The sequence below is a fragment of the Quercus suber genome, unplaced genomic scaffold (assembly GCF_002906115.3).
Source record: "Quercus suber isolate HL8 unplaced genomic scaffold, Cork oak 2.0 scaffold_252, whole genome shotgun sequence".
NCBI lineage: Eukaryota > Viridiplantae > Streptophyta > Magnoliopsida > Fagales > Fagaceae > Quercus > Quercus suber.
Genome location: NW_027069708.1, coordinates 447,022 through 473,783, shown reverse-complemented (window position 1 = coordinate 473,783; position 26,762 = coordinate 447,022). Strand labels below are relative to the sequence as shown.

Genomic DNA, 26,762 nt, shown 5'->3' with positions numbered 1-26,762 from the left:
TGATATTAAATTACTATTTGTAGTACATTTATTTTTAGTAAAAAGATTCGTAGATTTAGGAAGAGATAAAAAATTTTAGTCATGAGAAAACAATAAGTTAATTAAGTAACTCATAAATAAGTTTAAGTTCATTTTCTTATCAAGCTTGTTCGAGAATAAAAAAATCAAAGTTGAACATATAATATTATTTGGCAATGAGGTCAAACTTAACTCACAATTGAAATAAAAGTAGATGAATAAGCCTAAAATTTTAATACTCGACTCGACTTGTTTACACCCTATCTAAAACCATCACCACAATTATTTTTCTTTTTCTTCTCCTTGTCTGAAATCTTAAGTCTTAATCCAACTTTGGAACCCTTAACTATAATAATGATCTAAATGAGAATGGCAATCTCAAGTTTCAAGCTTGAACATGAATAATTGATCTCTCATAGCCTACGCTAAGACAGGTAGTAACAAGGGAAATCAAGCAGAATCGGATTTTTTGCCTACTCTTGACATCAAATAAAACTAGCTCTACCTATTTCGTTAGTTAGGCACGATCCTGAATAGGAGTTACTGGAGACATGTTTGAGGCCAGGCTCCAATTCCAACGTATACACCAATGACCAAATAATAATTTCCACATGTGTGTGTGTGTGTTTCTCAAATAAAAAAATAATAATAATTTCCACATGAACAACGAGGGACGACACACCAATAGCGCGCGCACATCAAATAGTTACGCATTATTTATCACTTTATACCGACAGTCTAAATGAGGCAGTGAGAACTAATGATCCCAATGATTTCAAAAGGAACCAATCCAGAAGAAGTTGGTAAGAAATATCTTGAGTGAACAATTATTATTCCATTCAAAAGAGAATAATCTGAGCGGAATGTCAAAAGACCAATGGCCAACACAGCACATCATGAGTGTTCCAGAATCAAGACTCTCATCTTCTATCTTCCACCACAAAATAAACGTATGGTCTGCGATGCAAAGCTAAGCTTGTATTCAAAAACACCCTCCAATCATGAACGTGATTGAGTCTAAGCTTGTATTCAAAAACACCCTCCAATCATGAACGTGATTGGATCCGGTGGACTGTCATCTATGCATCAAATCACCTCCCAATTTGACAAAAATGACTTGGTAACTATAGCATCTACCCCACTGGCGGTTGGAAGTTCAATGACAATGACATATATCAGAGTTAGACTACGCCAGAATAAACAACGTCCATTCCTGAATGGTAGCTACTTTACTAAAGGTGGCTTAGTAATACTTATTTTTTATTTAATTAGTTATTATGTTACAAACAAAACAACACACTAAATTCCATTTTTTTTCTTATAAAGATAGATTTGTATTTGTTCTTTTAACTCAAATCCAAAAGATACGGATTTGGAACTAAGAAAGGGCATATGATATTGCTGCATAGGTATCTACATTTCACATTCCAATTCCTATCAAATCAAACTTATCTATTGCAGAAACATTAGTTTCAACACCTACTCCTCATATCTTTGTCATCACTTTCATGCTTACATACAGAATCGCCTAGAGCCATCTTTCATTGAGTGCTAAGGATGGATATTGCTGATTCAAATTCAAAACCATTCCATGCGTTTAAATGACAGAAAATAGATGCTCTGTGACCAATCCAAAGAAGGGAGACTTACTTATTGCATTCATAACATTATAAAATGGCAGATAGTATACTAAAGATGGAACCTTCATAATCAAGTCAACTGCTCTTGACAACAGAAAAAAAACATTCTGAAAAAATATATGGATGAACTCATTTTTAGAAATAGCCGGTCAAAACTGTGAATTCTCAGTTTGATATAGCAGCAGCAGATTCCAAAGGAGACTGATCCTTTATTAATGCTTCCCAGTCAAGTTGCCTCAGCATTTTGAACCTCTCATTCAATGTCACAAACCCAGCTTCTGGAGCAACAACACCACAGGTTTCAGCTCTATGGAGTAAAAGCACACTTGCACCCATATCCGGGCCATGGAGTTTTCCTGTTAGCAACACTCGCAGAGGCATGAAGAGTGATTTCCCCTGTGATAAGGATGAAAGTAGACAGATTTTCAGTTCATGGCCAGATACTGTAAGTAAAATAAATATATCACTCTCTAATTAAAGACCACCTTGCGCTTTAGCGATTTGCCAAAGTTCTTCACCCACTTCTGCCAGCCAGCATGCCCTTCTTCAAGAGCACCAAGGAGTTCACCACTGTCATAGGCAGCTATGAGGTCGGCTGAAAATTCAGAAAGCTTATCTTCTAAGACAGGTTTAGCTTCAGGACTGCAGAGAGAGAATTTGTAATTGGATATGGTTGTGTTCTTAGGGGCCAAACCTATTCTGAAGCATTTTTTTTATTACAGTTAACATTCTCCCAAACGGTACTTATAGCAATAATTAAGTGAAATAAAATCCAGTAGAAAAGCATATTTATAGATGACAAAATGTGTATTCAACTAAGAAAATACGAAAGAGCTTATCAGACTGAAAAAATGATGACATATGACAACAGAATTAAGTGCAAGGTATATAACCTGTTTAAAGTATCAGGTAAAGGATAAGATAACAAGTTTGAGAGTGCTTTGTCTGCATCTGTTATCAAGTCAATCCCATCCTTGAGCAGCTGAACCGCTTCCTATTATACAAAATTATATTTCAACTATTACAACATGCTTGCTTCGCTTGATTATAGGATATTAAGACATCATAAAACCAAAATGAAATAAATTATCTACAGTAACCTGTCTTTCTGCTGCAGACCACATAATCCAATAATTTAAATAACAGTATAATCCACAATAATGCCAAGGATTACAAGATCACCTTAAATCTAAACAGAAAAAAGAAATTCTCTAACTTGAAGTTTATAATTATAATTCAATGCAATCAAAAGATTTTAATACTAAAGAGTCTTACTAGGATAAATGTCCCCTCCGACTCTGTGAGGATACCAGTGCTTTTCCAGCGCTCACCAACAAGCTTGGTCAACTCCTCTGATGGTAGTGCTCCTAAATGCTGACCATTCATCCACCTTTAATTTGAACATATACAAGAACCTATTAGGCAGCTACTATACACAATAATAACTTGCATACTATTAGACAGTTAACCTCCAGTACATCCATAATTTAGGAATAGTCTCGCTCATTCAAAAATATAATAAACCATCTTTTGTATTTAGTGACAGGCAGCCCAAATTATCGAGAAACGATCAAAATCAAATCATGGAAATCAAAATTTTAAATTTGGAATATTACACGATATATGCAACCATCAGAAAATGTAAACAAACATGCCATTGCGTAACTTTTGTTTTGATAAATCCATTGCATAACATTTTTTAAACTCTACATCTTCAAGTCAAAGGGACTGCTTGCTGGGTGTAACAAACAAATACGTTTTCTCAGCATATGGTAACCGAAAAGCCATATTTACCTTAACTTAGTAGAATCAAAGATAGCACCACCTTTGTTGACACGACCAATTGAGAATTTTTCAACTGTAAATTGCAAAAATATATTCAGGTAAGAAATTGATCAAAAGAAAAATAAATGCGCACACAAATTTTGTATTTTTTTTATCCACATGAGCCTATCAGCATGGTGAGAGAGAGAGAGAGAGAGAGAGAGGATTCAAAATCACTAACCAAGTTGCTCAAGGGTGAAAAATTCATTTTCAGTACCATCTCCCCAACCTAAAAGTGCCAAGTAGTTCACCATTGCTTGGGGTAGATATCCCATCTCCCTGAACTGTTAGATGATAGAAAAGCTGGAAATGTTTATCCTTATAAAAATATAGGCCAACAAGAAAGGCTAATGACCAAAAAGAAGAGCACAAGAACAACTCATAATCCAGCTTCTGCATGAAGTACAAATCAAGCAATAAAGATTAATTACCTGACCCACAGAAGTTGCACCATGCCGTTTTGACAGCTTACTCCGATCAGGTGCAAGAATTAAGGAAACATGTGCAAAAGAAGGCATTGAGAATCCCAGAGCCTGTAGTAGAATAATGTATAGAGACCACAATCAGTTTCTCTCTGTTGGTTAAAAATGAAAAAAAACCCAAAAGCAAGGAAAAGCAGGAAAAAAGATTCAGATTTTTAACAGTACCTTATATATCAGTGCTTGCCTTAAAGTATTTGGTAAATGTTCCTCTGCCCTGAAAATGCAAGTTTTGAAAGAATAAGATGTCTTAACATAACATGGACCACAACCAGGGTAAAGAAAAATTAAAAATTAGAGATGGTAAACTTGCTACATTTACAGACAGGTAAACATCAAATTTCCCTTAATTTTAAGGAGGTTGGACGTAATACCTTATAACATGTGATATAGCCATGGTAGCATCATCAACTGTGACACAAAAATTGTAAACAGGTTGCCCATTGCTCCTCATTATTACAAAATCTCCAAGCGTGTCCAAGTTCCAACTAACCTTCATTTCACTATCAAACAAAGTTAACATCCTACACAACTTGATTTAACATTATGTTATTAGCTACATCCACTAGATTATTTACTTAAAGTTGATGGCTGGCAGAGCAAAAGCCCATCTGATAATTTGAAAAGCCCCAAAGAAAATGAAAAATGAAAAATAAAATAAAATTGTAATATAAGAAGACTACAGGGAGCCCAAAAAATGTAAAGAACTAACTTCGCCTCGAATAAGGTCATTAATTTTCAAACTCCCATCCTTTGGCACGCGAAACCGATATGTATAAGGGGTTCCCTTTGCCAGCTCCTCTTGTACTTCTTCATCAGTTGCAGTTGCCCACTTCCCAGTGTATACAGGAGGCAGCTGCTTTAGTTTTGCAATCTCCTTCATTTTTTCCAGTTCCTGAAGAAAATAATGATAAGAACCTATAAGTAGAAAATACATTTTCACAAAACCCCCTAAGTAGAAACATGCATTCCAGAACGCAAAAAGATTGTGCTAATAAGGCTTGTAGTCCAAATAAATGACTACCTGACAATTAAAACCAAAAGGTACTAGTTTTGCTGAAACAGCATGGTGAAGGCTGGAAAAAAGATTTATGCCCTCAACCAATGTGAGTGAAGGAGAGAGAGAGAACTAAGAATGAAAATCAAGATTTTATCCATGCTATACATTATAGAAAATATGAGTAAGTTATCAACAGTAAGTCTTTATTAATGCCGATTACAAGTTCATTTTTTCATAAAAAACAACTTTTTCATTACTCCAATGTCATAACTCGTAAGTAATACCAACACAAGCTTCAAAGTTTCATGCTGATTACCTCGTTGGAACAAAAGCAACGATAAACATAACCAGATTCTAAAAGTTTCTCAGCATGTTGCTTGTACAGAGAGTTTCTTTCGGACTGTCGGTATGGACCATAGTCTCCACCAACACCAGGACCTACAAAGTATAAAACACAATATTACTAAGAGTTTATATCTTAATCAATTGATTCACCTTTCGCTCAGAAGTATAAGGACATCAATGTGCTACTACATATAATTGAATAGAGGAAGCAGGCAAGTCTAAAACACAGATAGAATTGTATAAAAACCAAACGAAAACAAGGAATGCTAATTATGAGTAGACAAAGACAATTATCACTCAACTCCAACTCCATCTCAGTATCCAACCGTCTATCATAGCTAAGAATGTGTGCAAGATAAACAAATAAATACAATTAAGTCTTGTGATACAAAAGATTTCACCTTATTTCATAATTGTTAAGGTGTCAAGTTGAGAAACTTTCTGTGTTTTTAGCCGCAACAACAACAAAAATAGGGTGACTAAATATTATGTTGCCCATCACTCTACTGCAACCCTCCTCCTTTTTTGGCGGTTGGAACCGGCCCTAAACAAAATTATATGACAGTATGCATAGACACACAGGCGAAGTTTGTACCTTTCTAGCATTGCTTAAAAACTATAATGAAAAAACAGAATAGAAATTGAATGATTAGTAATAAAAGTAGCATAGCATAGCATAGGTGAAACAAGCAAATAAGTGTAATAAAAGGGAAAAGGGGAAGGGGGTACCTTCATCCCAGTGAAGACCGAGCCAAGAGAGATCTCGCAAGAGGGCATCCTCAGATTCTTTAGTGGACCTCTCCAAGTCAGTGTCTTCAATTCTCAACACAAATTTGCCACCTTTGGACCTTGCGAAGAGGTAATTGAAGAGCGCAGTTCGAGCTCCACCCACGTGGAGGTTCCCTGTTGGCGAAGGAGCGAAACGCACGCGGACTGCTTTATCCTCTGCCGAGATTGAGAAACTTCTGCGGCTGCTGCTGCGAAAGCGTTTGTGAAAAAAGAGACAGGATTGGCGGAAAATGGAAGAAGGAGGAGCAACCTCAGGGATTATACTAATCCTCATCCACGATGGCGTTGTTCCTATTAAGCTCGTTGCCATTGTAATTCTCAATCTCAATCTCAAACCCAACAGCGCTTTATCTTATTCTTATGTTACTCTCTCTCTCACACTAACTCACGCTGTCTGTCACGTGCTACTTTAAAACACATCAATGGCAAAACAGAAGAAACAGAAATAACAGTTGGTGTGTTAACTGTTAAAAAAATCCATATCACATCCGATCTAATTTTCCGCAACCACTGGCACTGCCTAAAGAAAAAGGAAAAAAAAAAAAGTCACCTGTAAGCCATTAATCACACACAGCGCCCAAACCCATATTCATTCAATCAGAATCTGCAAATCCCAAAGAAACCAACTCATACCCATCTACCCAGCTGGACGACCTCCCTGTTTAGTTTCGCGCCACCACCAAACCGAGTCCAAACTGCCACCGCCCACCAAAGGATGAGGGCTATGTTGTTGATCGGAGAAAGAAGCAGATAAGAGAGAGAAAAAGAGGAACAAAGGGAGAGAGACATCTTAATATGTCATGGACGTTTTTTAACCATTGGATATTATGTGTGCTACGTGTCAGTCATCTAAATTAAAATAGAAAAAACTGTATAGTTATAAACGGAAGAAAAGGCTGTCCCTTCTAATTTGGTACCTTGAATGAAAATTACGATAAAAATTATGATCTTTATTACTAGTAATAAAATGTGTTGTAATGTAATAATTAAATATATTTATTAGTTTGATTGTGAGTTATAACATTAGAATAAAATTTAACATTTATTTTAGAAAATATCTTACTCGTACAATTATATCTCCTTAAAAATTGTTATTTTTAAATTTAAGAGAGATATGTGTTATTTTTTATTTTTATAATTGTTAGATATATATAGAAAGTTTGTTTATTTTGAAATATATTAGGTATAAAAATTATTGCACTTACTAAAGAATAACTAATACCACCTTTTAAAAATGAATAATTATTCCTCATGTTGAAGAATAGCTATTCATAAGAAATGACTATTTCTTGTAATAAAAATATAATCAAACTAAAGAATAACTAAACAAAAAGAATAACTATTACATTATAATGTCTATTACAGTCTACCAAACATGTTCTAAGTAATCAATTGCAATGCACATATCAGTTTATTAATGCAGTTTGTAGACGTGGGCTTTGTAACTAATATTTATGCATAGCAAAATGCATTTCAAAACAGAAGAAGACCAGCTCCTATTGAAAGTAAACTAAATAAATAAAGGAATTTAAATATAAGAATGCCTTTACAGCAACAATCTCATATAGTATATAACAACACCCAGATTCAAAATCAATCTGGCCATGGATTTATTTAAAATCAATCTCTCCAATTTGGTTGCAAAACACCTTTTTTTTTTTATTGACATAAATAAAATTTGTTGTGGTTTTAGGCTTTTAGAATTTTATAGAGCAAACACTATTTAGAAATCTAACTCAATCGTTTTTTTTAAGTGAAATAACCATATTAATGAGGCATTTAGATACTACTTATTGTTAAAAATTAAAATTTTATTATTAAAAATATTATAATAAAATAATTTTTTAATATATAAATAGTACTATAAAACTTAATTTTTAAAGTAAAATTTATGCTTTCGCTTTTTTTATACTTGCATGTCTGGTAAACAATGCACCTACAATGAAAAAAAAAAAAGGGCCAAAAGCAGCCGTGGGTTCTTTTCAGTGAAATCCAAAGTCAGCTTAAAGAAAGATAAGAATAAATAAACAGAGAGACAACAAAGTGGAGGGTACATGTCTCAAGCTAATTAGTTTATTCAGTTAATGGAATGAAGCTAATGGAATGAAGCAATTCCCATTACTCCCACTTGTAACTTGTTCTTAGTTTTATCATCTCGCTCACTTCTGATCATTTCCCCTCTCTCCAAACTCCAAACCCTACAGGCTACAGCTACAACCTCCATCACCAATGGCCTCTCAGTCTCACCCTCATCTCAATGGTGACTCCAATACCCACATCCCAAAAAGGCCAAAGCTTTCATCTTTATCCACTTCTTTCATCACAGAAGCTGAAATCCAATCAGAATTCAGCCACCACGACTCCACCATAGCTCGCATCAACAATGGCTCCTTTGGCTGTTGCCCTTCCTCAATTACCAACTCCCAGCAACACCTCCAACTCCAGTTCCTTAGCCAACCCGATCACTTCTACTTCTCCCACCTCAAACCCGGCATTCTCCGCTCCCGCACCCTCCTCCAAAGCCTCATCAATGCCCAACACCTCGACGAAATCTCCATCGTCGATAATGCCACCACTGCAGCTGCTATCGTCCTCCAAAACATCGCCTGGAGCTTCGCAGAAGGAAAATTCAATCAAGGAGATGTTGCCATTATGCTTCACTATGCTTATGGAGCTGTAAAGAAGTCCATTGAGGCCTATCTCACCCGTGCCGGCGGGCATGTTATTGAGGTGCATTTGCCTTTTCCTGTAAATTCTAATAAAGAGATTGTGTTTGAATTTAGGAAGGCTTTAGAGAAAGGAAAAGTGAATGGTAGGAAAGTGAGGTTAGCTGTGATTGATCATATAACTTCAATGCCTACTGTAGTTATACCTGTTAAGGAATTGGTTAGGATTTGTAGGGAGGAAGGTGTGGATCAAGTTTTTGTGGATGCAACTCATGGGATTGGGTGTACTGATGTTGATATGCAAGACATTGGTGCTGATTTTTACACTAGTAATTTGCATAAGTGGTTCTTTTGCCCGCCTTCCATTGCATTTTTGTATTGTAGGAAGTCGTCCCAGTGCTTAGACCTGCACCATCCGGTCGTGACTCACGAGTATGGAAATGGGTTGGCCGTGGAAAGTGCTTGGGTTGGGGCTAGGGACTATAGTGCTCAGTTGGTGGTTCCAAAGGTGTTTGAGTTTGTTGATAGGTTCGAGGGTGGTATTGAGGGGATCAAGAAGAGGAATCATGAGAATGTTGTGAAGATGGGACAGATGTTGGCAAAAGCGTGGGGTACGAATCTTGGATGCCCTCCAGAGATGTGTGCCAGCATGATCATGGTTGGGTTGCCGGCTTGTTTGGGGATTTCAAGTGATTTGGATACTTTGAAGTTGAGAACATATTTGAGGGAGAAGTTTGGTGTGGAAGTGCCTATTTATTACAGGGCACCGAAAGATGGGGAGGTTGATGTGGTAACTGGCTATGCAAGGATTTCTTATCAAGTCTACAACAAAGTTGATGATTATCACAAGTTCCGGGATGCAATTAATGAGCTTGTTGGCGATGGGTTCACTTGCACTCTTCTTCGTGGTTGAAGGGGTATGTTTTCCTTTCATCTACTTTTAATGATTTTATAAGCTATTTGTCAGTCATACAAGGTACAATTTCATTTCCTTGTGTCTAGTACTCTGGTTCCTCTGCTCTTTTGTTAAGTAGTAGTCTAGTTATTATTCTGCCGAATGAGTGTGATTTCAAAGTTGTATAATTTATTTGAAACTATGGAGATGATAAGGTTGTCTTGTCATTTATTTGAAACTATGGAGATATAAATTGGAAATTGAGTAATTTTTATTTTTATCCCTGGGAAAAACCAAAAGGATTTTCTTTTTGCTTTTTGTCTCAACTTTTTTTGCAAATAGTCTAACTTTTAGCCTTTTTTTTAATAAACTAGCTTTTAACTTTTTGTAATACATTTAACATAAAAGTTACCAAAAACCATATTTGTGATAAACACTATCCAAATAAGCTACCAAAAATAAGCAAAAGCCAAATGCTGAAACGTGTTTTTTTTTTCCATGCAATGTATTATGTTTGCTTATGTAGCCAACCTGTTAGCATGTGTTATCATTTTAGGCAACTCAGTAAGTATTTATCCTTAAATCACTTTATTCTTAACTTGCATCTTTTCGGTCTCCTTATCTTTAAAATCTTTCATGGGCTTTTTTTGATTTGTGAACAATCCGCTTGTTCTATATCATGTCTCTTACTTGATATTAGTGGTTGGCTTAGTGGTTCCTAAGGTCTCATGATATCCATAATCTCATATCTTTCCTTTAGCACTACTAATATCTTTCCAACTTGATGTTAGATTATGGTGTCACCAAATATTGTGAGTCTTTTTTTTTATAGGTAACATAAAATATTATTAAAAATCCCAGCCAACCCAAGTATATTGGGAATTTACTGTAGGGGCAAAAATCAGGAACCAAAATGCTACGATCAAGTAAACAAGAAGGGAAAAATATTACAAATGAGATAGACCCAAACTCCATTCAAGGAGAGTATGAAAGAAAAAAAGACTTAAGCTCTAGCATAGACTATTCACATCTCTCGAAACTTCTAGCATTCTTTTCTCGCCAAGTACACCACATCAAGCACTGTCGCACAAGCCTCCAAATAGCTATATTGCAATGTCGCCTGACCTTACCCTGCCAAGACTTGAACAACTCAATAGCCTTATGTGGCATAACCCAGTGAATTCCAAACAAACAAAACACCAAATACCACAGTTCATGTTCTATGGAGCAATGAAGAAGAAGATGATCCACCGATTCCCCATACCTTTTGCATATATGACACCAATCAAGAACAATAATAAAACTTTTCCGAAGGTTATCTATTGTTAAAATCTTACCTAAAGAAGCAGACCATGAAAAGAAAGCTACCCTTGGAGGAACCCTCGATTGCCATACCATTTTTCAAGGGAAAGATATGATAGTAGGAGGGTAGAAAGAAAGATAAAATCCTCAAACCTCAAAACCTCTATTCATTGTGAGCTTCCAACAAACTTTGTTAGGACCAAGACCCTGCACAGATGAAGAGTAGACAATGTAATGTCCATAAACAAAACCAACAATTCCAGCTCCCAATCATGCACTGAACGACAAAATTGAACATCCCAATGAATCCTCCCAACAGAAAGCACATAACCTCTGCAACACCAAATATTGCAAGTCTGAAAACTCATAACCAATTCCTTCTTTATTATCTTATTTTGGTTGGTGTTTTTTAATTTCTTAATTAATTTTAACCTTGGTATCAGTTTTGCTGTTCTTATTTTAAAAAACTACCATCAGTTTCTTGGTTCAGTTTAAGAAATCGTGTTTTGTCATTCCTGTCAGCTGAATTTAAAATTTCTTTTCAATGTTGTGATGGAAAAAAACAAAAAAAGATCAATTTTATTGACAACGGTTCAAGTTTATTTCATGTGCTAACAGTAAAAGTGGTTGTATTATATTTCTGGTAACTGATAGTATGACTTGGAATATTTCATGTGTGTTTGTATCTATGAACAGATGTAGTTCTATTAGTACCTGTTATTATTCATGGGTATGAAACCAATGAATAATTGAATCATAGAACTGTTGTTAGCCACTTCAAACATGAGGCATAGTAGTGATAATTAATGCCTTTATGAGATAAGTGGTTTTCCCTAGAAATGTCGTGTGTTGGCATGGAGCTACTGAGATGAAAGGAGGAAGCCTTCTTTTGGTTCTTCAATCCCTCTTGTAAATGTAAATAGGTGAGCAGTATGTTTAACAGACTCTTAGTGAATTCCGTATAGCTATTGCGAATTTGTGCAATAACTTGAAAGTCATTACTACTCATTTGTGTTGTGTTGTTGTCTATTTATCTTACTTCAACGAGGCACTAAATATGGTTTTTTTTTAATAATTTATATAACAGATATGTGGCTTGCTTGCTTGGCTACCTTTCATGGTTTTGCTACCATGAACTCCCAAAATAAGAGGAGAAACAAACTGCAGAGATGGCAAGTAGCAGGGTAGAACAGTAAGCTTTCATGATTTGAGAAGAAATGTTTTTCAATCTGTTGGGCACCATGAGAGCTATTCTCCCGACTATTTGGCATTTATAAGCATTTAAATTTTTAGCTGCTAATTGAACTTTAAGTTTACATTAGTTGCTTGTGCTATCCTCTCTATGCAATGATGTAAATTTCTTTGTTGATTTTACTTTTCAACAAAGACTACTGGAAGAGGGCATGCTCTCATCCAAATCCTTCGAATGGTTTGCTACATTTACGTAGATAGTATATATAACTGATGATATCAGAGATTTGACTTTATGCCAGTAAGCTTGGACTGCGGAAACATTGGAATGTATGCTAATGCTCAACAGGGCACAGTATTGTTTGATGGTTGATCCTTCCCATATCACTTGTCAATGTTGACTTCCCGAACTCGTTTCTCCAAAATAGATAAGGTACAAATAAAACATTGCTATGCAAAAGTACGTCACATTTTTCTCCATAGTATGGTATATTTCATGTTTACAGGTGTAGTTTTACTTATTTTTCTTGCCTTTAAAAACCTTCTTTCACAATTATAGATAAATCCACTATCCCAAGGCAGCAAAACACGGTATGTTTGCAATGGAAGGGAGAGAAAAGTAAAAGGCTCTCCCCCCTCCTCTCACTTAAACATTGGGCTAATTTTTTGACTTCCTTCTTAAAATATGAGAGATGCTAAATGACCACAAAGATGGATGATAAATATTAAGGTGTTGTTAATAAAGAAGACAGGAGTAATAGTTTGTAAGGCAAGGCTATGAAGTTGTAAATGTACAATCCAATTACATATAGGATAGGTGGGCTAATTATCTAATGGAGAAAATCTCCCCCCCCCCCCCCCCCTCCCCCCCCCCGTTTGAGGGGTTTAATTTTGGTGTCAAGAATTCTTTGAGTATTTGAGGTGCGTGTAATTTTCTAGTTCTACACATACTAAGTCATTAAAAGAATGATTTCTTGGAGGTGGCACATAATTTGTCATGCTGTTCACAATAGTTTGTCCAATGACATCCCTCAAAAAGTAGTACAAGAGGTCAAATCAATCACAATCACATTAATTACATCCAACTACCCAGCTAGCATTTAATGCAATATCTAGACCGATAAAGTGGATAAGTGTTTGTCACATATTTACATCTATTTAAAGTAATAAAGAAGGCAAAGATGCATTTCCTAAGTCGATTACATGCCAATCAAGGGTATAAATACCCTCTTTATATAATCTTTGCAGGTATGCAATTCCTCATTCAAAAATTCATAACTAATTAATAATTTTTTTTATTCTAACTTAATTTTTGAAGTGCTCATTATCATCCTAATCGGGATTGCTATACTTATTATGTGCCGATATCGATCTCTCATCACTCAAATTCCTACCTACAATATCTAAATTACTCTATGAGAAAAAAAAATGTGCAAAATTGTATCATTCGAATATTTAATAAATTCCTCACATCTTTCGACCAAGTTATCCTATCTCAAGTTTCTAAAACAAAACAAAGGGGAAAAAAAACCTAAATTATCAAGCACCAATTTATGAATTAGGAGGCCCATTGGCATATGGACTCAAACTCTTGAAAGTAGAAGTCCAAAAGATAGTATTTGATCCAACATCCAAATTCGAACCTGACCCGTTGCCATTTATCCTCACATGCTCCCTTTTTTATACTGAGAAGTGAAAGCAAAGTACAAACTACAAACTAAACATTAAACAGACTAAAACAGAGAGAGCGGAGTCAAGATTGAAGCATGAGCTTATCTGCAATTCGTGCTCCATTCTTTTCCCTCCTCCTCAAAACCACTGAACTAAATGGAACAACAAGGTGGTCGCTTCAACCTGCCACTGCCACCACACCTTCAAGGCGCTGTGTCATAGTGGGCACCAGCGTTAGAAGCAAGAACCGGAGGCCATTGCAGAAGGGTAGGAACCCCAGCATCGAAGCAATTCAAACTGTGCAAGCCTTGAAGCGAGCCAATATCAAGAAAGACCAACGTTTATTGGACCAAGTCTGGGAGTCCAAGCTCAGCCGCCTTCTCAAGCTCGATTTGATTGCTGTTCTTCGTGAACTCCTCCGCCAGAATGAATGCGAGTTGGCTCTCAAGGTTCATACTTTAAATCATAACTTTTTTCATTTCTATCTGCAATTGCTAATTCCTACAAAAATTTATGTTATGTGAATTATGATACAATATGAGGGAGACCCACTTAAGTGTTCTTCTTTGCCAACTATATTTTGTGAATTAATTCAAATTGCATCTCTGGATTAGTATACAATGTCTAAAGGCTTAATTATTTGTTAACAACCATTATGTCAAATGGGTTCTTGGTCTTTTTTTTCCGCAAAAAAATATATTCTTGATTTCTAAGCTTTAGCCCACTGGCAATTTAGTCGGAATTTAAAATGATCACTTTAAGTTACTTGGATGACAGGATCACATGACCACACTAAAACTAAAAGATGATGTTATCACTCCATTAGATACTTTAGGGACATAAAGAAGTGATCACTTTAAGTATGTTAAGGACTAAAAAGGACCACTTTAAGTTCTTAAGAATTAAAAGCGATCATTTTAAGTTATTAGGGAATAAAAGCAATGACCTTCAACTCCAAGGACTAAAATGCTCATGAGCTAAAGTTTAGAGATTTTGCACTTTTTTCCCCCTTCAAATATACACCTGTTTATTATTTATTTATTTTACTGAGAAAACGGAGTAACATCAGCTTTTCAAGCATCCCATACTAAAGGGGGGATGGAAATATTATTACAGGTAAAAGAGCATTTAAAATTAAAAAGAGAACTTAGCTAAATTATGAGCTACAGAGTTTTTTCACCCTCCTAATCCATTCAAAACTAGATTTGGTGAAGAACCTAACAGTATTTACTGCAACATAAATGAGAGGCTCAATTTGCCAAAGGGTATCATCCATATTACCAAAGCATATCCCCTCCCTCCTATTTCCTGCATTGCTAGGAATTAAGCTCTTGAATGAACCATATACACCCTTTTATAACATGTCACATTCATGCTTTCTAATATCTTATCCGTGAAAACTGACTTGTATTTGTCTAATGAATTATGGAACGTTATTTGCCTTTTAAAATTCTTTTACATTTCTGGTCATTTTGCTATTAATAGTTTTTTTTTTCTTCTTATGAAGTTATTATTATTTTTGGTAACAAGTAGAATGGACTCCAATACTAGTATTTGTTGGCTTAATTTCATTGCCTTAACAACTTTTTGTTTTGGCTAAATTTAGGTGTTTGAAGATGTTCGGAAGGAATACTGGTATAAGCCTCGAGTGTCACTGTATGCTGAGATGATTACAGTATTGGCTAGCAATGGATTGTTTGAAGATGTTGAATTACTTTACTCATATTTGAAAGCAGAACATGGTTTAAATCCTGAAATTGAAGGTTTTAACGCTCTCTTCAAAACTTTGATTAGCTTTAACCGCACTGAACTTGCAATGGAATGTTACTACCTGATGAAAGAAGTTGGATGTGAACCAGACAAGTCATCCTTTAAGATAATTATAACTGGCTTAGAATCAAATGGAGAAACAAAATTTTCAGCTATGGTAAGGCAAGACGCTCAAATGTATTATGGTGAATGTCTCGAGTTTCTTGAGGAGGAAGAGATTATGGTGAGCAATAATTGACTTTGTAGGATAAAGTGTATGGTTATGTCCTGGTAAGAGGATGTGCTAAAACCGCAACTTTTACATGCTGGAAAAGCACTGCCTACATTTATGGCGAAACCAACTGAAATATAGTTCTCATCTGTAAAAACCTTTGGAGATGCATTGAAGTTCCACAAAAAGGACCAGCCAGATTGGCATTAATCACTCTTTATTTTTGACTAAAAGAATCAATCACTTAATACATGCTTAACAACTATATGCTAGAATAAGGAGAAGCTGTTATCTTACTTACATTGAAACAATACAAATTATGAGTTTTTATTTTATTTAATATCCATTTTGATCATGGTTCTTGCTATTTACATGTGTCATTTATGGCTATCCCCTGTTGTCATGACCAATAAGAGATGAAAATTTCTTAAATAGTTTGCCTTGTATAAAATGGCTTGTGTATTGGAGGTGGTGATAATTACAAAAATGAGCGTCTAGCTGGGAGCTTATGCTGCCTATATATCCATGTTAATTCCATTGCTGTTTCAACAAGGGGCAAACAGACGGTGACATTCACCATTTCATTTATACTTGAATTTCTTCCAAGAATGCATAATTTGGATAGCAAAAATGGAACAACATTTGTTACCTTGTTTCCATTTCTTGTGTCTGCAATAATTAGTTACATAAATCATGTTTGAGCACTCTCTTGTAGGTGCGAACTGAGAAGTGAGAACTTTTGCTTGTCATTTGAGTTTTGCAATTATATTTGATTGTCTTCCTTCCTTTTTGTTTTTTTAATTTTTATTTTCATTGGTTATCTTTCTTGTAGAACCAAATACTGCGTGAATTATGTCCAAAAAGAACATAATTTATAAAGCAAGGATTGTCTGTATAAGCCAGGATAAAGAGAAGGAAAACAAGGTACATGTACTGCTACTTTTAATAATTACAGATTCCATCTATAGTAATACTTTCTAATCAAGATATCATGAAGAGACAAAACTGGGACCTTGAATTCCTATTTTTTTAACTTTCTTCTACAACCTTCTCATCAATTTGTTGACCATAATCTCAACTTTGTGGATGGCTGGAAGTTTTGAATGACTAGATGTACCTGTAAAGATGAGGTTAATTCCCTCAATACAGTCTGAAACCATGATTAAGACTAAAAAAGTTTCAAGTTGCAACTTGCAAGCCATATTCCAGAATTGCATCAAAAGCTTCTAAAACTAGAATTGTTTCCCTTCAAATGTCTGGCCAAACTGCCAGTTTGCTGGAGCAACATTGTAAGACGCAAGCGTTCTTCTACTGCTGGTGGTCACCTCAAAAGATATTGGCTGTCCTTTAATATCAATATTGCAGTGCCAGAGTTGTCCCCAATTTCTTGCCATTGGATTCCACCCTGTTCTTGATCCCTTCACTTTCACAGCAATCACTTCACCATCCAAACCTACATTGGTAATTAACACTTGAAAGAAGTGAGAGTTTCCACTCAAACTGAATCTCATCCCACCACTTCTCGCACACTTCACCCTGCACAAAATTTGACATAAACAATGTTTCCCTCAATTGCAAGATACTAGAAAACAGAAATCATAGACAGAACTCCAATAAAATTTCTATTTCTGTGTTTGATTTGTTACCTCCTGTACTGCACTGGCACATTATCAGCACTTCTCTCTGCAATTTCAGTAAATGCAGCCTCTGACATCTCAAAATGCTCCTTGGGAAAATTGCACCAGCCACCATAATCAGCTGAAAGCCCATAATTTGGAGGACAGAAATCTGTGGCAGTGAGAACAATAGAGGGGCTTCCCTGCAGGCACCATAATATATGGTCAACACATCTGAGCTCATAGCAAGCCCCACAAGTACTCCCTTTGTTGAACAAAATGGTACTTAGTCCAGCACTGTATTTCCCATAGCTAGTCTTGTGGAGGTCTCCATAACCACAAGCCCCTTCTGCAACATTAATAAACAGTAGCCCTTGATCACTTGCTAGTAAAGTTTATATCTTGTAAACGTGCAGCATCATTATGTAGTAAAAGACAGTAAAGTTACAAACTTTGAAACTATAGAAGCAAGAAAAGTACCTGTAATGATAGACCCATTTGTTTCTTTGGAGTATGTTGCAGTTGCAGTCTTCCAGTCTTCATTCTGGGCATTAATCTCACATACTTTCAGTAGAAACAGGAAGAAAACTGTGGCTTGAAGAGCACCCATTTGAGATAAGATAATGAGGCTTAAGTGAACAATAGTTTCTTTCTTCCTTTTTGGGGCTCTTAGCGGGACTGAAGGTTGAATAAAGCCTTAACCTTTTTTTTTTTGTAGAAACCTTGAAAAGAAGAAACTTTGACAAAGAGCCAACTTGGGAGTCCTTTGGTTCACATTGTGGGATCTCTGCCTCTTTCAGCAGGGAAAGACTGAAGCGCGTGTTGGTGTATAGAGAAACAAAATAGGGATACGCTTTCTTTTGTTTCTTTGTATTTTTATTATTTTGTTCTTTTCAGCTGGGATTGACTGGGAAAAGGAAATTTGTTGCCTGCTGCGTTTGGCTATATTCGAGAGAGAAAAAGGGTTTGAGGCTTTGTGTTGGTGGCAGACAGAGATAGCGGAAAGCCATTATAAAATTCAAAATCTAAATTATATTTTCATTGGGGAGCTTGGCCTCCTTGGATACATTTCTTTCTATTTATTTGCATAAATCATGGTTTTCGTTTGGGCTCTTCTTTTGAGAAGAAAAACCAAAGGAAAGACCCCACGTGGAATGAAAATTCTAATATAGGAAGCTGATACCAAGACTATAATGTCGTGGGGGACCCCCACAGGGAGGTGGAAATTGGAAAATTCTATTTTCTGAGTGAAAATATTTTTCAAAAATGAAAATATTTTAAGTGTTTGATTGTATTTCATAAAATGCATTGGAAAATATTTTATGATGTTTTGTTATGTTCTTGAAAATGCTATAAAAAACACATTTTTATTAGGTTTCTCACATTTTTTTAGAATCCAAACAAATATTATTATAGAAAATCTCAATACATAAATACGAAAAGAAACAAAAATCAAAACAAAGAAGCAAAATCACATAACCAAGAGAGAGAGAGAGAGAGAGAGAGAGGTTCATGGGTGACTTGGTAGTGGTGGCGGTAGTGGCGACATGGACATAATGGGTCGATTTAAAGGTTACGACTCGATCTAAGCGTGGGTCGCTCATGGTGGTTTGTTTTAGGAGTGGGTCGTTCACATGGTGGTCAAAGCAACTCAAGGGTGGGTTGCTCATGGTGCTCCGATTGGCTTGGGGGTGGGTCATTCACTGGGTCAACATAGTGGTCTGATCCATTTTTTGGTGGCTCTTGCTCTCTTCGTGCTCCGTTGTAAGTGTTCTCCTCTCTCTCTCTCTCTCTCTCTCTCTCTCTCTCTCTCTCAATTCAGGTAGAAGAGGAAAATGGATGTAAATGATTTGAAGTTAAATTAGAATTTATTTTACATCTCAGGGGCTGATATTTTATGATCAACGAAAAATATTTTCCATTTGACTAAGTTTTCCGGCCAACCCAAACACTCATTATGCTGTAAAATATTTTCTGTATTCTTTTTACACATGAAACAAACACAAGCTTAGCTAAAAAATATTGGAAATTCTTACATTATTAGTCGATACCAAAGAGTCAAATGTTTGTTAACTAGGTTTTAACTTTTAAACTGTGTCCAAAGAGTCATCTTGACATGCCTAAAATTATAATAATTTAATTACAGCCCATGCAATATGACAAGTTGACCCTACATTCTTACTGGTGGAAAAAGAGCTGAAATAAGCTCAAAAGGCCAAAAAAAAAAAACTGGTGCCACGCGCGCTTGAAGTATTTTAACACAGACTTTGACAGATCCATTAATTGATGCCCAACGCGGTGCCACTAAATATCTCACCACAGACCACTAAAGATTTCACCATAGCCTAGTTCACCAGACAAATTACACTTTGTTTGTTTTTTGACTAGGTAAGGTATACAAGGAGAGAAGGGTAGGTGGGGGATTGAACCATAGTGTCCAGGCATTACAAGAGGAGAGAGGTGCTGGAATCCCTAGAATCCTAATACACAAATTAAGTTCAGCTACTACAGGAAGGTTTATTTGCATTTTGCAGCCTTGCTGGTGTGTTCATTAGGCCCAGCTTCCCTTGATATCACTATTTACATTACAACAAACAAGTTATCAATCAAGCCAGATCCTAGTCACGCAGCCTGGTAAAGCCTAAAAAGAGATACAGCAGAAGAGGCCCAATGAGCTAAAAGTTTAAAACCCCAAGGAATATAAACAAAGGGACCAGATCCATGTCTAAAATTTGAAACGAAGAAAACAATGATATCTCCTAGACCAAGAAAACAAAACTTTCTCGTTTTTTACATAAAAAATCCAATGAAGAATCCAAAAAAGGGTTTATCAGAGAAATTTATGTATGAATGTCAACCTTCTTGATGACCATACTAAATTACTATGACATCCTTTAAAGAGACAACGCTGCTAACCGGAGCATTGTTGACCTTATTCCGAATGATGGCGTTGCATCCATTACCGCTGTTATTAGTGCTGATGTTCTTGTCAAAGTGATACAAATTGTATGTGGCTTGATCCAGTGTTCCTTCTCTGTAAACAAAGATACTTTCATCTTCTTCCATGCGACGCCACTTCCTATTTCGGTCATGTATTCGATGGAGTGGCATTCCCCTATTCAAAAATAAGTAAATAAAAAAAATTGAAGAAGGCATATAGTATCTGAGATAGCTTAATAAAAAATGATCCCACGTCTATAAACATGTCAGTAAAGATGCTTAAAGGTTTTGGATACATTATTTTAGCATTTGTCAAGATTAAACTATCAAAAATGGGACCAGATCCATGTCTAAAATTTGAAACGAAGAAAACAATGATATCTCCTAGACCAAGAAAACAAAACTTTCTCGTTTTTTACATAAAAAATCCAATGAAGAATCCAAAAAAGGGTTTATCAGAGAAATTTATGTATGAATGTCAACCTTCTTGATGACCATACTAAATTACTATGACATCCTTTAAAGAGACAACGCTGCTAACCGGAGCATTGTTGACCTTATTCCGAATGATGGCGTTGCATCCATTACCGCTGTTATTAGTGCTGATGTTCTTGTCAAAGTGATACAAATTGTATGTGGCTTGATCCAGTGTTCCTTCTCTGTAAACAAAGATACTTTCATCTTCTTCCATGCGACGCCACTTCCTATTTCGGTCATGTATTCGATGGAGTGGCATTCCCCTATTCAAAAATAAGTAAATAAAAAAAATTGAAGAAGGCATATAGTATCTGAGATAGCTTAATAAAAAATGATCCCACGTCTATAAACATGTCAGTAAAGATGCTTAAAGGTTTTGGATACATTATTTTAGCATTTGTCAAGATTAAACTATCAAAAACTTGAGAGATAACTGCTGCTTCTTCCATACTCGGTAACTGGATGTGTATAAATACATAGAGTTACAAGGATAACTAATTCAAACAAAGAAATTTAGTGTTTTTTTTTAAAAGCCCTACCCTATTAGCAAGATGTTTAAATATAAATAAGAATGGCACACATAACAAAATAAAAAATAACACGCATAGAAGATTGGACTGAAAGAGCTCAAGGAATTAACACAATGAAAACAGAAGAGTAATGCTATGACAACATATTTTTCACAAATATTCAATATGATTTGTTGATTATTTACTTTTAAGATTCATTATTGACACTAATTTTATTATGCGTAATTGTGAAACTTATTATCCCAGTAACGCAGTTATTGCAAACAGAAAGAAGAAACAGTAAAGTGAAATACACGTGTACGTGTCCCCCTCATTTTCTTTCTCTGCCTTCACAAATAGTATAAAATTATCAGTAAAACAACAGCATTGAGTAATGCTATCGAGTATTGAGCCATAGCTGACCCGGAAGCAGGTTCGAGTGCGAGTTTCTATGACCCATCACAAAATCTTTTCTTTTTTTATCGGACCACAAGGCAGAAAAACACAGTCAGACCATTATTTTTTTTAATTTATGGTGGCATTTAATTTAAAGGCAAAAAGAGGAACCCTCTAGAAAAACTGGGCCAGTCGTTTAAATCCGAGGCCTGGTCCAGAGAAAATAAATTTATGCTGAAAAAAAACTATACTTTTATAAAAACAGAAATAAAAAAATAAAGTGAATTAATCATTTTCAGGGCCAGGGGTGGTAACCTGCTTTGCATTCATTAACCACCCCACCCACCCCCCCCCCCCAAAAAAAAAAAAAAAAGGTGAAATCGCTCTCGTATTCATTGAGTCAACTTACATATATATATATATATATATATCCCACTCCATGAATATGCAGTGTAACAAATAAATGAGAAAGGTATAACAAATTTTTTTGATAATCAAAAAGGTATAACAAGTTGAAGAGACTGTTATCGTATAGTTTATTAGACAAAACTTAAGTACAGTTGATTAGATATTGTATTTTAAGTTCTCCAATTAAATTTAATCATTTGAACATAATAAACAATATAGTTGAATTACTAGTGTTTTGTTAGAGTCTTGTGATTGGACTCAAATTCAACCCTTTGTTGCAAGCAAAAAGAATTTCATTGTCCATGGAGAATATTATATCACTAACTATATGATACGTCGATCAATACAACGATATATATGATTAAATTTTAAACCTAAATTACACACCTAAATAATTGCAAATAAATTTTATCTATTCTCATATAAGTAAATAAATTTTTAGGAACTCTTAAGAGAGAGAAAAGCTCCCAATGCACATAAGCACCTTTGTGCGTGTAGTCTTGTATTTTTTTTTTTCCTCTAGAGTTTTGGTCTCTATCAACATGTACTCTTGTAATTATTTTTATTTAGAAAAAAATTGCCGCTTTACCTCCCAAAAAAAAAAAAAAAACTTTAACTAAGTTTAATCCTTATTTCTTCTTTCTTTCTTTCTTTCTTGTGCAAGTAGTTCTCATTGTTATTTATTTTATACTTATTTATGCTCTTTTGAGTATATAATTTTTTCCTTAGCATTAAACCTAATAAAAACAACTATGAATGGAAAAAGTTATTTCTTATCCAGGAAAACGACCCCAAAAAAAAAAATAAAAGAGTTGTTGGGAAAAAGCACATAAAAATAAAAAAACTGTTGGGAACTTAGAAGTATTGCACAAGAAATGTGGTGAAAAGTGATGAATATGGACATAAAATAAACATGGGAAGGGCAAAAGTCAAGAATAATATGTAATAGGGACAACCACCAATATTTATTTTTGCACATAGATTGGATGTGAAACCTAATTAATTTTGCAGCATTAATTTTGTTGCATCAATCAGTCCACAATTAGTCAATGAAGTATCCAAGTAAAAAAAAAAAAAAAAGAAAAGATAATTAAGCAAAAAATCCAATTAAAAAATAATAATAAAAAAGTATCCAACAAAAATCCTTTTCCCAATATTTCTGCAAGTAGTTTGACTAAACCTACATTCAAACTAATGCTTTTCTGTCAATTATTTCTGCACCTGCCTCCTGCATCTTTACTTCAATTAAGTTCTTTTTTTTTTTTTTTGGATTCTAAAATTAAAAAGTTCTTTTTTTTTTTGGTTAATAAAAATTAGTACTAATTTTTTATTAAAATAAAAGAAAAACAAGAATACAACTAAATACTTAACAAGTTTTTCTGACACACAATTCAAGAAAGAAGAATACTACTCATAAATTGTGTCGTATATTTAACAAACACAATAATAAGAAAAGAAAATATGTAATAATAACAAATACTACTACTCTGTATTGGAAAAGCAGCAATCTTTTTTTTTTTTTTTTTTTTTTGTTCTTTAATTTAAAAATTCAGAGAAGAATGGGAAAACCAAACCTGATATGGAAAAGATCGGAGATTTCAGACATGTCGAGGTAGAAGTTAACAGCGTCGATGAAAGCTCTGTATGTGTATATATGGAGTCCATCGATCCTCGGGTAAGGCAGTCTCGGCTTAGGCGGTGTTGTCTCCACCGAGAGCCGTGAACCTCCGGCGGAGTACACGTACTCCTTCCATGCCACGGGGGAGCCATTGGAAGGCAACAAAGGAGGAGTTGGAGGAAGACCCACGAAGCCCAAAGTGGCCATCATTGGCTCGAGCTCGTCGTGGGTCATGATGGGTTTGAATGTGTTGGTGAACCACAAGGCTAGCTTTTTCATACACTCTCTCATGCATTCTTCCATTGGGATTGAGGGTTTGAGAGTTTGAGACTCTCTCTCTCTCTTTTTGTGGGATTGGTTTTTGGGTTCTGGGTTTTAGTTCAATGTTTTGGTTTTTATTATTTATTGTATATACGGTAATATTATATTATATTATGTATATAGTAAAATACAACTAGTAGTGATGATGAAGAGGGAACGTTTTGTTTGGGTGAGTAGTGAGAGTGAGCAGTTAGGAGAGATAGAGGAAAAGAGGCCATGAATGTAGGGATTCGATCGATTCGAGTTGGGATTTTTGGAGGGCAGATTTTGAAAGGTCTAAGCTTCCTCACTTTCACCTCTAACTTCCTCTATTTGACTAAAATATCATTACTTAATGAATTGAGTTACTCATTCATAAACAGCTTGAGCTTAATTTGATGAAAAATCTTATTATGTTCATTTATTTGGCAAATGACGAAGGTTAAGCCTAAATTTAGGTTCAACTATTCAAATTTGATTCGAAAAAAAAGTTCAACTATTCAAATTTAAATATAATAATAATGTATTGTTTCTATCATTAACAAAAACATAATAATATATTCGCTGACAACTCATAAGTGATGAATATAAAAGTAACACAGAAGAGTATAAATTTGGTAAAAATAGGGTGTAAAACTTATCTTTTACACCATCCAATAAGGAGTTGCCACATCAGTTTTTTACTTAAAATTTTGAGATTAAATTCTATAAGGATGTGGTATAAAACTCATATTTTACCCTTTCAATCCCAACATGTCATATCATCTTATCACACATTTAAGAATAAACACAATCACACTCAATCAATTCTAATACCCATATATAAATCCAACCAAATTGAGAATTTATTGAGATGTTATTAGGTATGGTAAAATGTATTGAATTTTAAGTAAAATGATGATGTGACAATCACTTATTGGATGGTGTAAAATATGGGTTTTACACCCCATCCTTATAGAATTTAATCTCTAAAATTTAATACATCTTATCACACATAATAACATCTCACAATAAATTCACAGTCAATTAAATTGGATTCTCAAATGGATATTACAATTAATTGAGTGTGGTTGTGACTATTCTTTATATATAATATGATGACATGCCATATTAGGATTTGAGAGGTAAAACTTGGATTTTACACTACATTTTTATTGAATTTAATCTCAAAACAAAATAATCGGGAAAGAACTTAGTTTATACAACAATAACACAAACTTGGGTTTTACACTACAGTTAATTAAATTGGATTCTCAAATGGATATTACAATTAATTGAGTGTGGTTGTGACAATTCTTTATATATAATATGATGATGTGGCATGTTGGGATTGAAAAGGTAAAACTTGGGTTTTACACTACATTTTTATTGAATTTAATCTCAAAACAAAATAATCGAGAAAGAACTTAGTTTATACAACAATAATGCAAACTTAGTCCCACAAACTTTGGGTCATCAATAGATTAAATTGGGTTAGCTACATGAATTATTTTCTTCATTCTATTTTATATTAAGTAATGCTCTATGTTACCTCCCTAATTGACATGTATTTTTTGAATTACTTCTATTGTTATTATTATTATTGCATTCTTCTACCATTTTTTTCATTTCCTCAAGTTGGATCAACTTATTATTTCTTATTGGTTGATTATTCGCTCTCTTATGAACATGACAACCCATCTCAAAACCTAGGAAATATACTATAAAAATAAACATCATAAAACCTTCCTACTCTAAAATTAAAATATACATTTTAAAGCTTGTCCACGTCAAGAGTATAGACTTGTTCACCTTTCTATCTTCCTTCTATTTGAATGCTTAGCCCTTTTATTTATTTATTTATTATGCTTAGCACCAACAAACAAAACACTAAAATAACATTAAATTCATTATCAATTATCAATTATTTCCCTAAAAGAAGAAGTCAATATCAATTATGAGCATGTTCAATGTTAATCATACCTGGGGCAATAAATGAATTAAGTTGTTTGTGAACAACTCGAGCTCAACTCAGGAAAAATCTTGTTTATATTTATTTGTTTAGAAAACAAGCCAAGTTCAAGCCTTAACTTTTGAAGCTCAATTCTTAAATGAACCAAGCTCAGACATAATAATGTGTTTATAAACAAACTTGTGAACATGAGAGCTTGCTTTAACTATATATATAATATTATATTTTTATATGTATACTTGTTTGAAAATATATCTATTTATACTTGAAATTAGATTGTATAAGTTTGTCAATAGATTCATATGATATTAAATTATTATTTGTAACTTATCAATGATATAAAATAGTCTATTTGTAATAAAAATTCATAGAATTGTGAAGAGATAAAATGGAAAATGAGCCAAATTTGAACATAAAATTCTGTTTAGTGAAGAGCCCGAGCTCTCGACTTGTGTTTGAAAGAAAGTTAAATGAACAACCTTCAATTTTTAATACTCAACTTGACTTTGCATGTTTAAAGCCCTAATCATACTATCATACGAGAGTTGGGATGTGAATTTAACTCACTAAACCAACTCGTCCACTTGACCCAACTTGACATATAAGATTATTTACATACATTGGGTTGAACTTATTATTATTATTATTATTATTATTATTATTTATTAATCAGTAAAATTATTATTTAAAGACTAGGTTGGGTCAAGTTGGTAAAATATTAAACCCAACGCATGCTATCACTATAT

At 34.5% G+C, this 26,762-nt stretch overlaps 5 protein-coding genes across 11 annotated transcripts; 2 read left to right on the top strand and 3 right to left on the bottom strand.

Moving 5' to 3' along the window:
* Positions 1-1,641: 1,641 nt before the first annotated feature.
* Positions 1,642-6,895, bottom strand: LOC136070683 (glutamate--tRNA ligase, chloroplastic/mitochondrial-like). Of its 3 annotated transcripts, none has more exons than XM_065780954.1 (13): positions 6,729-6,895; positions 6,036-6,615; positions 5,278-5,399; positions 4,674-4,856; positions 4,336-4,454; positions 4,130-4,178; positions 3,914-4,015; positions 3,664-3,766; positions 3,453-3,516; positions 2,934-3,048; positions 2,552-2,652; positions 2,144-2,357; positions 1,642-2,054 (listed from the first exon to the last, which is right to left on the bottom strand). In XM_065780954.1, the coding sequence occupies exons 2-13, from the start codon at positions 6,403-6,405 to the stop codon at positions 1,824-1,826; spliced, it is 1,773 nt and encodes a 590-aa protein (XP_065637026.1). In that variant the 5' UTR covers positions 6,406-6,615; positions 6,729-6,895; the 3' UTR covers positions 1,642-1,823. The 3 variants fall into 3 exon arrangements, with proteins under 3 accessions (XP_065637026.1, XP_065637027.1, XP_065637028.1); XM_065780955.1 differs by having other exon boundaries at positions 6,036-6,611; XM_065780956.1 differs by having other exon boundaries at positions 2,144-2,300; positions 6,729-6,891.
* Positions 6,896-8,129: 1,234 nt separating this feature from the next.
* Positions 8,130-12,445, top strand: LOC112002990 (probable L-cysteine desulfhydrase, chloroplastic). 2 transcript variants are annotated; one of them, XR_002881919.2, is made up of 3 exons: positions 8,130-9,678; positions 11,655-11,881; positions 12,046-12,445. XR_002881919.2 is itself a non-coding variant. In XM_024035164.2 (2 exons), the coding sequence occupies exon 1, from the start codon at positions 8,325-8,327 to the stop codon at positions 9,672-9,674; it is 1,350 nt and encodes a 449-aa protein (XP_023890932.1). In that variant the 5' UTR covers positions 8,130-8,324; the 3' UTR covers positions 9,675-9,678; positions 12,046-12,445. The 2 variants fall into 2 exon arrangements, 1 of the variants encoding a protein (XP_023890932.1); XM_024035164.2 differs by lacking the exon at positions 11,655-11,881.
* Positions 12,446-13,841: 1,396 nt separating this feature from the next.
* LOC112003255 (protein THYLAKOID ASSEMBLY 8-like, chloroplastic) lies at positions 13,842-18,485 on the top strand. Of its 4 annotated transcripts, none has more exons than XR_010631921.1 (4): positions 13,842-14,269; positions 15,427-15,813; positions 16,634-16,725; positions 18,136-18,485. XR_010631921.1 is itself a non-coding variant. In XM_024035463.2 (3 exons), exons 1-3 carry the CDS (start codon positions 13,916-13,918, stop codon positions 16,648-16,650), a joined length of 528 nt encoding a protein of 175 aa, XP_023891231.2. In that variant the 5' UTR covers positions 13,842-13,915; the 3' UTR covers positions 16,651-17,930. The 4 variants fall into 4 exon arrangements, 2 of the variants coding, with proteins under 2 accessions (XP_023891231.2, XP_065637025.1); XR_010631920.1 differs by lacking the exon at positions 18,136-18,485 and adding an exon at positions 17,497-17,930; XM_024035463.2 differs by lacking the exon at positions 18,136-18,485 and having other exon boundaries at positions 15,427-15,583; positions 16,634-17,930.
* On the bottom strand, positions 16,707-18,027 carry LOC112003285 (expansin-A20). Its single transcript, XM_024035473.2, has 3 exons — positions 17,898-18,027; positions 17,448-17,766; positions 16,707-17,337 (listed from the first exon to the last, which is right to left on the bottom strand). Exons 1-3 carry the CDS (start codon positions 18,025-18,027, stop codon positions 17,034-17,036), a joined length of 753 nt encoding a protein of 250 aa, XP_023891241.2. The 3' UTR covers positions 16,707-17,033.
* Positions 18,486-20,739: 2,254 nt separating the features above from the next.
* LOC112002837 (uncharacterized) lies at positions 20,740-24,380 on the bottom strand. Its single transcript, XM_065780952.1, has 2 exons — positions 23,722-24,380; positions 20,740-21,097 (listed from the first exon to the last, which is right to left on the bottom strand). Exons 1-2 carry the CDS (start codon positions 24,066-24,068, stop codon positions 20,857-20,859), a joined length of 588 nt encoding a protein of 195 aa, XP_065637024.1. The 5' UTR covers positions 24,069-24,380; the 3' UTR covers positions 20,740-20,856.
* Positions 24,381-26,762: the final 2,382 nt, after the last annotated feature.

What these genes read in the sequence shown, in the direction of transcription:
- LOC112003285 (XM_024035473.2), bottom strand. Translation starts at nt 18,027, where the DNA reads ATGGGTGCTCTTCAAGCCACAGTTTTCTTCCTGTTTCTACTGAAAGTA. An exon ending in AAATGGGTCTATCATTACAG is followed by an intron (nt 17,767 to 17,897) that starts GTACTTTTCTTG and finishes TTAATGTTGCAG; the next exon opens with AAGGGGCTTGTGGTTATGGA. An exon ending in GTGCCAGTGCAGTACAGGAG is followed by an intron (nt 17,338 to 17,447) that starts GTAACAAATCAA and finishes AATTTTGTGCAG; the next exon opens with GGTGAAGTGTGCGAGAAGTG.
- LOC136070683 (XM_065780954.1), bottom strand. Translation starts at nt 6,405, where the DNA reads ATGGCAACGAGCTTAATAGGAACAACGCCATCGTGGATGAGGATTAGT. An exon ending in TTACCTGATACTTTAAACAG is followed by an intron (nt 2,358 to 2,551) that starts GTTATATACCTT and finishes AAAATGCTTCAG; the next exon opens with AATAGGTTTGGCCCCTAAGA. An exon ending in GCAAATCGCTAAAGCGCAAG is followed by an intron (nt 2,055 to 2,143) that starts GTGGTCTTTAAT and finishes TCCTTATCACAG; the next exon opens with GGGAAATCACTCTTCATGCC.
- LOC112003255 (XM_065780953.1), top strand. Translation starts at nt 13,916, where the DNA reads ATGAGCTTATCTGCAATTCGTGCTCCATTCTTTTCCCTCCTCCTCAAA. An exon ending in AATGCGAGTTGGCTCTCAAG is followed by an intron (nt 14,270 to 15,426) that starts GTTCATACTTTA and finishes GGCTAAATTTAG; the next exon opens with GTGTTTGAAGATGTTCGGAA. An exon ending in TTGAGGAGGAAGAGATTATG is followed by an intron (nt 15,814 to 16,633) that starts GTGAGCAATAAT and finishes TCTTTCTTGTAG; the next exon opens with AACCAAATACTGCGTGAATT.
- LOC112002990 (XM_024035164.2), top strand. Translation starts at nt 8,325, where the DNA reads ATGGCCTCTCAGTCTCACCCTCATCTCAATGGTGACTCCAATACCCAC.
- LOC112002837 (XM_065780952.1), bottom strand. Translation starts at nt 24,068, where the DNA reads ATGGAAGAATGCATGAGAGAGTGTATGAAAAAGCTAGCCTTGTGGTTC. An exon ending in TCCGATCTTTTCCATATCAG is followed by an intron (nt 21,098 to 23,721) that starts GTTTGGTTTTCC and finishes ATTTTTGAATAG; the next exon opens with GGGAATGCCACTCCATCGAA.